General features: G+C 47.2%; 1 protein-coding gene across 1 annotated transcript; it reads left to right on the forward strand.

Moving 5' to 3' along the window:
• The first annotated feature begins 15 nt into the window (after positions 1–15).
• LOC117557117 (ATPase MORC2A-like) lies at positions 16–5,769 on the forward strand. Its single transcript, XM_034232803.1, has 7 exons — positions 16–171; positions 2,492–2,549; positions 2,942–3,080; positions 3,169–3,336; positions 3,434–3,527; positions 4,567–4,755; positions 4,899–5,769. Exons 1-7 carry the CDS (start codon positions 76–78, stop codon positions 4,965–4,967), a joined length of 813 nt encoding a protein of 270 aa, XP_034088694.1. The 5' UTR covers positions 16–75; the 3' UTR covers positions 4,968–5,769.
• The last annotated feature ends 3,779 nt before the right edge of the window (positions 5,770–9,548 follow it).

Consider the following 9,548-nt stretch of genomic DNA (forward strand, 5'->3'; position numbering starts at 1 on the left):
AGAAGAGGAGAGAAGGATGAGGATGATGACAGTGAGGTGGAGAGTGAAGAAGAACCGCGGACAAAGAAATTCAAGATGGCAGCAGCAGCAGCAGCAGCTGCAGCAGCAGCTGGTAACCGTGGGAAAGTGATAGAGAAGTCCTTGCCTCCCAAACGTGGCAAGTTGGACGAGGTAAACACACAACAGACTTTGCTTGTAGCTCAAAGGTCTGTACACCTTTATCTAAAGAATATAAAATTACACATTCAGGTCATACCTCATAAAGTGAATCACCCTGTGTGCATCAGTGTTGTGAAGGACTCGCCTTTAGGCAGCGAGGAAATGAAGAGGACAGATCCTAGGAGCCTGAAATTAGCAGCATTGGGGCAGTTTGATTAAAGTTTAGATCGTAAAGACTAATGTGTACCTACACAGGGGGTCCGCGGGGTCTTTAAAAAAGTATTAAAAGTTGATAAATCAATTTAGCGAAAGTTAAGGCTATTAAAAAATATTAAACGGCATTTTCCAAGGTATTACATTTTGTAGCTTGTTTTCAATAAGTATATAAATTGTCCAAAGAGGTTGTATTCTACAGTCTGCCTGAGTGTAATCATTGCGTAGGTGTGTAGTGTGATTCTGTGTAGTTTATTTATGGCATCCCGTTGGGTTTGACGTCATCTGAACAGGACATCTCACGCTCACTGCTTGATAGCGCGCGAAGGTCCGTTTACGCCGGTTGTTAAACAACATCGTTATGGGGAATGCAAGTAGTAGGAAGGATAATCAATACTGTATATAGTAAACGTGAGGTAAAGTGTGCCGCCAATGTAACCGTAACTGTAAAAGGTCTTAAAGGTCTTAAAAGGTATTACATTTGACTTCAGGATTCCTGCATATACCGTGCTGCTACACATGTGTATGAGAATGGCATTCATTTTTTTTTTTTAAATTATGTGACTTTTACTTATCTCTCCAGATCAGTGAGAAACTGAAAAAATCAAATGGGTTAATTTCCTTCCCATAGTATTTGTGTTGGGTGTCTGGGAAAATTACTGAAATTAGGACCATATAAGGAAGAAAACCTCCAAACAGACCATACTCTCGACCTTGCAGATTAAAACCCTCTCCGAGCCCGAGAAGAAAGGACTTTCTTCTCCTTTACAACAAAAGCCAACCACATCGACCTCTATTCCTGAATCCATTTCCATGCAGCGGCATGGCGCTAAAGCAAAGGTAGCTTTGTTCGGTCCCTCTCTACTACCCTTTAATCAAGCCGGGCTGCATCTGCTCTCATAACCTCTAACTATAATTAATTAACCTTTCAGCTGTTATGGGTACTGTCGGATTATCACTCTCTCTTCTCACAATCATCTCTTTCCATCTAACAACTACTATCAAGCATGACACCCTCACCCACTGCCTGCAGTGAACTGGGTCTTTAACTTCCTTCTTTAAAGCCCCTGTCACACTGTCCCGAAATTGACACCAGATGGACACACGATAAAGGAAATGTTCAAATTCGGCTCTGACCGTAATAACATCAGGCCATTCGCGAGGGCATCTTAAGCCATCGTATGACCGCCGGTGGAATTTTTCAGGCTCCAGCAGCAACTTCGTGAGCGGTGGCAAAATCTTTGGCATGCCAAAAAATTGCCGACGGACCTTGCGAAGGTTCATTTTCATGTTGAATTCGTGTGTCCATTTTGCCCTTCGTAAGGCACTCATGAGGGCATCTTGTCATCTTCGTGTGATCATCGGTGCCATCGGGCATTTTTCGCCTCACGAAGACAATACGAAGGAAACAAGAAGCTACCCGATTGTCCTAGGAAGGTCACACGACTACGTGAAGCCCTCGCAATGCCATCGTGTAGCCATCGTATTATAGTACAATGACATCGAGATTGCATTTATTGCACAACAAAATCATGTAAACATATTATGTAAATAGCCCGATTTGTGTTCTGTGAAACTGAAAAGGATATTACAATGTTTTTGTTACTTTCGTTGCAGTTGTATGTCTTAAATGTAATTTAGGTTAACTTCCTGTTTTATTTAGATGCTTTTATTTTGAAGGCGAGTTTACGCTGTTGACAGGAAGTTGTTGGAAACAACATGACGGAGATAAGTAATATCTTCTAATCTACATATACAGACGGAGAAAGTGAAGAATAAAGTGTATGTTTAAATGCTGGCAGCCCCCGAAGAGGCACAAGCTCTTACGTTGAGTCTCTGGATACATTCTAAATCATCAGTAAAGTCTACGAGCATATTTTCGTGTGTGGTTCAAGTGCCATCGTGTGGCCTTCTGTAGGCATCGTACTTGCTTCGGCTGTTGACCAAGTTCGGGGCCATCTTCGTGCGAAATTCACAATTCCATCTTCGTGTGTCCATCTGGTGTCAATTTCGGGACAGTGTGCTTAACAGGATGCAAATATTTTCTTTTAACCTTTCTTTTCAGTAAACACTATTTATTTCACTGCAGTGGGATTTACGATTGTCTTCTTTTGTGCAGGACTCGGAGAAGCCCCTACAGGAGGAAACGGGGGACAACACGAAAAATGCTCAGAAAGGTGAGTTTATTGTCTGATCTACACCAACAATGCATGGAGTGATCAGCAGGCGATCAGTCTTATTTAGTCATATCAAAGCAACACACACATCCTGTCAGTGGTGTGGAGTTCTTCAGCCTGCTTAGAGATGATTAGCCATGTAAGAACAGCTTCACACACAAAGAAAGTCCTGTAACTTGGTGCCGTTTTGGATTAGATGTGAGTTATTTAAAGTCATTGAAATGTTGTGTATGCTGTCAATTGTAGTTCTTAAAAAGAAAACAAATCAGATTCTGCAAAAATAAAAATCTGACTTTTAAGAAATCAGCCAAGAAAAGCAAATATGTATCACTAATAAAACAAAAAAATATAACCTGATATAAGAATGTCTACCTGGGTTTATTTGTCTACAGATAAAGGGCTGCTGGTTGAAGTACGTGTCAATAAGGAGTGGTACACCAGCAAAGTCATTGCTGTGGAGGTGAACAAACAGAGCGTTCGCTGGAAAGTGAAGTTTGACTATGTACCTAGAAACACTCCTAAAGACAGATGGTGAGACTCTTAAGCTGCATTCAGGGCACATGCTGGTGACTTTGTCAGATTACTAATTTCCTATACGTGTATGTTTGTGTCTGTGAAGGGTGTTCAAGGGAAGTGATGATGTCCGGTTGATGCGGCCGCCATCTCCAATCTCTCAGACCCCTGACACCCAGCAGGAGGCAGAGAAGGGGCCGGCCCCCATGGAGCCCGACACCACCCAGCCAGGCACCAGCCGGGAGGTGACCGATAGTCTGGTTACCATGCTGAGGTGAGCTGGTTACAATGAACTGGTGTTACCATGTTTAAAGGAGGACAGCCACTCTCTTAGTACTGTGGCTTGATCTCTGAGCCCTCTGTGTTTCCAGGACCATGCTGCGTTACTTCTTCCCTCCTGCTTTTCGGATCCCAAAGGACGACGTTAACAGCATATCGGCTGAGGAGTTGGTGGCCTTTCCTTTGGTAAGATAACTAACGCTTGAATATATTCACAAGTGTTGGTGCTTTATGTTATTAATTACACATTTACTTTCTAGCTGTTTTTGTTTATATTAAATTGATCATTATTTAAGGTGTATATTTTAGTTAATTAAAGTCATTCTTTATGCTTTTAGGCGATAATCACTGGGTGATCTGGGCACCTGGTGGTTATTATATATTGGAGACAGGTGGTGGTGGGTTAGACCACCAGCACAAGCATATGCTTTTTTTACCAGGAAAAGCACAGGTCAAAGGAGAAGTCGTTGGTCTGTTGCATTTTGGGTTATTGGAACAAAGAGTAAATAAAATGCACAAAAAACGAAATTCTTGCTTGGAAAATGGATTATTTCCTGCGTGAGATTTGCGTTCTGTTGCCTCGGCAGCAGTTTGAGTTAAAATATCTGTTCATTTTCACCCTAACACTAAGGTCAGATTTAAAAAGAAAAAAGAATGCTATCAATAAATTGTGTGGTTTGCACATGCAGTGTGGTTAAGATATTAAAATAAATAAAATGCTGAGAGAATGCAATATGTATCTGCAGAGGAATTGATTTCCTTCAGCAGCATTAACATAGAGCTGCGTTCACACCTCTGTGCAGCACATGCCCTAACGACTGCCTGCCTGCAAAAGCATTCTCCAAAAGAGCAATGCATTCTGTAAATAGGATGCTGACAGTGTGGTGCTTCTTCAAATGTCATAATGGGTTTCTGGTGAGAGTGCAAGTTAAGGTCACTGTAAATATTTGAAACAATTGGTGGAAATGTTATACCAGGTCCAGTTTTTCTTCTGGTTGTACTTACTGTTGCTAGTGCAATTTTGCACAACCCCAGCATTATCACAACCTCCATTGCTCCTTTTCTTCTTCCTTCTGCCGCCTCCTTCCCCATCCACGATGCCCTTCACGTTTTATTCTACTTTACTTTAGCGACAGTTGTGAAAGCCCCTTAACGAATATTACAGTTCTGGGAATGTGTTGATTTGTTCTTACTATTCTTTTTATTATTTCCTCCTGCTTTTCAGAAAGAGTATTTCCAGCAGTATGAATCAGGTCTGCAGTCTTTGTGCAACTCGTACCAGAGCAGAGCTGACACCAGAGCCAAAGCTGTTGAAGAGAAGAGCAACAGCAATGAGGTGAAACTGAAGGAGGCGGACGAGAAACTACAGAAACTACGAACAAACATTGTAGCACTCCTGCAAAAAGTTCAAGAGGTAAGTCTGCTTCACCTGGTCCGAGAAACAGGACATCCAGATCTTCAAATAGTTTGACAAAATGTATCTTTCTATCAAATGCAATCGTTGTTGTATAATTGTCAATGTTTGCAGTTACTAATATTGCTTTTTTACACTTTTAGGACATTGATATAAACACAGACGACGAGCTGGACGCCTACATAGAGGACCTTCTGACCAAGGGGGATTAAAGAAGACTGAGAGAGAAGAGTCCATGCACATAAACAGGCAGTTTTCATTACAGCCATTACCTGCTGACGGCTCTTTAATGACTCGTGCTTATCTGCAGAGTTGGGTGTCACGAGTTTGATCTTTGAGTTTGGGCAGGTTCTCTGGTGTTTCTACAGTGTTCGGTATCCTGTGGTTTTATCTCAAGTCCTTTTTTATATCCCTGCTTGTATCTGTTAATCTATGTTAAAGCCATCTTATCTTGATTGAAATATTGTATGTAGGTTTAAGACATGTATGCTCTCTTTATATAGTCTGCTAAAGCTGTGACAAACTGCTCCTCGTTTGGTTCATCGTCAGGTGAGATTTGGAAGTGACTGGGTTGCGCTCTGCAATGCAGCCTGTAGTTTAACTTTTATTTTTATACACTAAAAACACTGAAGTGTTTCCCATTACCTTTCTACATCCTGGTCCAACGAGGGAACCAGGTTAATATTTTACGGTTGGGTGCTGTTCCTCACCCATTAACGAGAACTACTTACTGGGTTTTATCAGTATGATTATTCCCTCATTTCCCTCTTACATTCAAACTCTGACTGTTCTGTGTTTATTTTTGGAAGGAAAAAAGTAATCTCACTCAAATGCAAAAGTTGTGTGTTCATAATAATGTGCCTGTGCCCTTCCTTTTGAACAGATTTTAACATGTCATGGAAATGTTTTATCAAACTGCATGCTTTCAGTCTTTTTGTTCTGATTGGAACAAATGATTCTGTATTTTTGACAAATCTTTACCTAGAACAATAAAACCGGTTCAGCAACACCTCATGATGAATCGATGTCTGTTATTGTTCATATGTCTGTATGTGTGAAAATAACCAAATACATTTAGACTTCAGTAAAAAGTCAACATCAGTTAATCAATTATCGGTTTCCATTAATACAATCTTAAAGGGTTGAAGGTGGGTGGAGTTTCTATTTTTTGAAAACATAATTTAACTAATTATAATTGTAACAATCTTGAGTAACAGGAAATCTTCTTGCATTAGATAGTTAACTGTTTAACTCAATACTGTGAGCTCTATAAACGAAATTCCCTTTTAAATAAGTGGAAGTCTCTGAAGGATCTTAAGAACTGTGTAAATATATCTAAACTATCCGCATACCACTTTAAATGTTATGTTTTTGGAACAGGACTTTTATTTTGAAGGGGAGAGTGGAGGCAGCTGTGGGGAATGTAAACAGTGCTGGACACTCAAAGCTTCAGGTAAGATAATATTGTTCTTGCATCTATGAAGCTCATAAATTTAACATGCAGACGATTTGCTGTTTTGAAGCACTCCACAATGTGAAAAGGCTAAAACTGATGGTCTTTACACGGTATTTAAGCTGTTCGCTTGTTATTGTTACAGAGCTCGGGTCACTTCCGGCTACGAAGTTGACGACACAGTACATACACAGTTTGACAAAGAACAGCTACGCTTAGCAGCGTGCTAACTGTATTAAACATTATACTGTAGTGCCGTGAAAAGAGAGTCGGAGGCGGTGTATTAAGAAAGGAGTTCCAATCTTTATTATCCATTACTTTCAGAGAGGTTAACACATGCACTGCTCTGCCTGATGAGCTAGCAGGAATGGCAGCTAAAGCTACAGGTGTTCCCCACTAAAGGGTCCGTGTGGCAACACAATAAGCAAGGTGAATTATGTCCAATAACGTGTCACCACACAAGCCCCCCAGAATTCACACATAAACAAAATCAGCATGGCGGGGAGGAACGACACGCCGACCCCCACGACTCCTGAGCACGGGAGTCGGAAAAGTGACTCCCGCCTGTGCGGCCCCCGGAAGGGGAGGGACCGGACAACAGGTCTTAAATCCGTGACAGGGGACGAGGCCGGGGGGCGGCCCCGTCGCGGAGGTCGAGCCAGCACCACAGGCTGGTCCAAGTCCAGGTGAGCAGCCTTCACCCGGTCCACCGAGACGTGCTCGGCCTTGCCACCCAGGTCGACCACCAGGCTTGTCCCCGTGCTCCAAGACCCGGAAAGGCCCATCATAAGGGGGCTGCAGGGGGCCTCTGTGCGCATCGTGCCGGATGAACACGTGCTCCGCCGAGCGGAGCTCTGCGGGAACCTGGGACACCTGAGTACTGTGCTGAGTAGTAGGGATCGGAACAAAGGCCTCAGCGGCGTCACGCAGGAAAGCCCGCTGGGCCGACGCCGACCAGGGAGCCGATGCATTTGGGAGGAAATCCCCCGGAACTCTCAGCGGCTGACCGTAGACCATCTCCGCTGTAGAACACTGCAGATCTTCCTTAGGTGCGGTCCTCAGGCCCAGCATCACCCAGGGCAGCTTGTCGACCCAGTTACCGTCCGTAAGGCCGGCCTTGAGGGCCGCCTTCATGGAGCGATGAAAGCGCTCGCAGAGACCGTTAGCCTGAGGGTGGTAAGCGGTAGTCCTGTGCAGCTTAACCCCCAAACCGCCTGCCACACAGCGTGTCCAGAGCTCGGACCGTGAACTGAGAGCCCCTGTCCTGAGGAAAATGGTCTGACGGGGAGTACCAAAACGACACACCCACGTTGCAATGAAGGCCCCGGGCAACGTCTGCGGGCTGATGTCGAAACGAGCGAACCGCCTCCGGCCAACGGGTCGTCCTGTCCACCATTGTGAGGAGGTAGGAAAACCCCTGAGAGGAAGGCAACGGACCAACCAGTCAATGTTGACGTGATCAAACCTCCTCTCAGGCACCAGGAAACGCTCCAACGGGCCTTCGTGTGGCGGTGCACCTTAGCGTGTTGACAAGCCACGCACCTCCTGGCCCAAGTCCTCACGTCCCTTTTCAGTCCTTGCCAAACGAACTTCGCCGCTACCCAAACGGACCGAAGGTTAACGCAGGGGTGTGACAGGCCGTGCCACAGCCCTCGACACAGGACGCCTCCAGCTGGCAGGGACGACAGGCCGCGCCAGGCCCGTATGAGACGATCACACAAGGAGAGTAATGCCCCGCGTCGCCGAACACCACGTCCTCCAAGCGCAGCCCCGCGCTCTCCACCTTCAGGCCCTGGCACGCCGGATCTGTTGACCTGTTCTGCCGCCATTGCAGTATAGTCCAGGACCAACTGGACGGCACCGATGACGACCCTGGAGAGGCGAATCAGCAACCAGGTTCGACTTGCCAGCCACGTGTTAATGTTCAGTAGTGGAACTCCGATATGTAGGACAGCTGCCGCTGCTGACCGTGCCGACCAAGGCTCCGCCACTTTTGACAGTGGCAAGGTGAGCGGCTTGTGGTCGACAAACGCCGTAAATTCAACGGCCTTCCAGCATGAAACGGAAGTGCCGCAACGGCCAAATAAAGTCCGAGGAGCTCCCGGTCAAAGGCGCCTGTATTTGCGTTCTCTAGGCGTCAGCTGGCGGCTGAAAAAGGCGAGCGGCTGCCAAGCGCCCTCCACCCACTGCTCGTGCACTGTCGCCGACCGCGTAGTCTGACGCGTCCGTGGTGATGGAGATGGGAGCCGTAGATGATGGGTGTGCCAGCAAAGGCCGCCTGAGCCAAACGCGGGTCTTGACATCAGCAAAAGCGCCGTCCGCCTCTGCTGTCCATGTCGATCTCCTGGACGGGGGTCTTGGTCCCCTTTCAACGCTTCATACAGCGGGCCGCATGATGTGTGCGGCCCGGGCGATGAATGCACAACGGTGGTAGAAAGTCACCATCCCCAGAAACTCACGGAGCGACCGGGCTGTGAGCGGGCGAGGAAACGCCGCACAGCCTCCACCTTCGCTGGCAGAGGTGTCGCCAACCGCCCTGGTGACGGCGGTGCCCCTAGGAAATCGATGTCCGACACCCGAACTGGCCACTTTGCACTTTGATTAATCCGTGTTCGTTGGAGCCGTGTGAAAAGGGCTCGGAGGTGGGACAGGTGCTCCTGCACTGAAGCGCTGGCGACGAGTATGTCGTCGAGGTAAACAAACACAAACGGCAGGTCCCGCAGCACCGAATCCATCAGGCGCTGGAACGTCTGAGCGGCATTCTTGAGTCCAAAAGGCATCCGCAGGAACTCAAAAGTCCAAAAGGCGTTAATCACTGCTGTCTTGGGAATGTCCAGGGGGTGCATGGGCACCTGGTGGTTATCCACGCACCAGGTCCACCTTGGAAAACACCCCCGTACCGGCCAGATGCGCCGAAAAGTCCTGAAGGTGTTCATCCGGCACGATGCGCACAGAGGCCCCCTGCAGCCCCCTTATGATGGGCCTTTCCGGGTCTTGGAGCACGGGGACAAGCACCTGGTGGTCGACCTGGGTGGCAAGGCCGAGCACGTCTCGGTGGACCGGTGGAGGCTGCTCACCTGGACTTGGACCAGCCTGTGGTGCTGGCTCGACCTCCGCGACGGGGCCGCCCCCGGCCTCGTCCCCTGTCACGGATTTAAGGCGTAGTGGCGTCGTTGAGTCGGCGGTAATCCCCGCACGGGTTGGAACGACGTGCAGGGGGGAAGCCCAAGGACTGTCGGAGCGGCGGACAATGCCCAGGCGCTCCATGGTTGCGAACTCCGCCCTCGCTACAGCCAGCTTAGAAGGGTTCAACCGCCGGGCCCTGGCGTAGACAGGAGGC

Source organism: Gymnodraco acuticeps, unplaced genomic scaffold, assembly GCF_902827175.1.
Source record: "Gymnodraco acuticeps unplaced genomic scaffold, fGymAcu1.1, whole genome shotgun sequence".
In the NCBI taxonomy this organism is placed as follows: Eukaryota; Metazoa; Chordata; class Actinopteri; order Perciformes; family Bathydraconidae; genus Gymnodraco; species Gymnodraco acuticeps.

Excerpts from the sequence above, each read along its gene's own strand:
- LOC117557117 (XM_034232803.1), top strand. The coding sequence starts at position 76 with ATGGCAGCAGCAGCAGCAGCAGCTGCAGCAGCAGCTGGTAACCGTGGG. Across the intron at positions 172-2,491 it reads AACGTGGCAAGTTGGACGAG|GACTCGGAGAAGCCCCTACA; the intron begins GTAAACACACAA and ends TCTTTTGTGCAG. Across the intron at positions 3,081-3,168 it reads AACACTCCTAAAGACAGATG|GGTGTTCAAGGGAAGTGATG; the intron begins GTGAGACTCTTA and ends GTGTCTGTGAAG.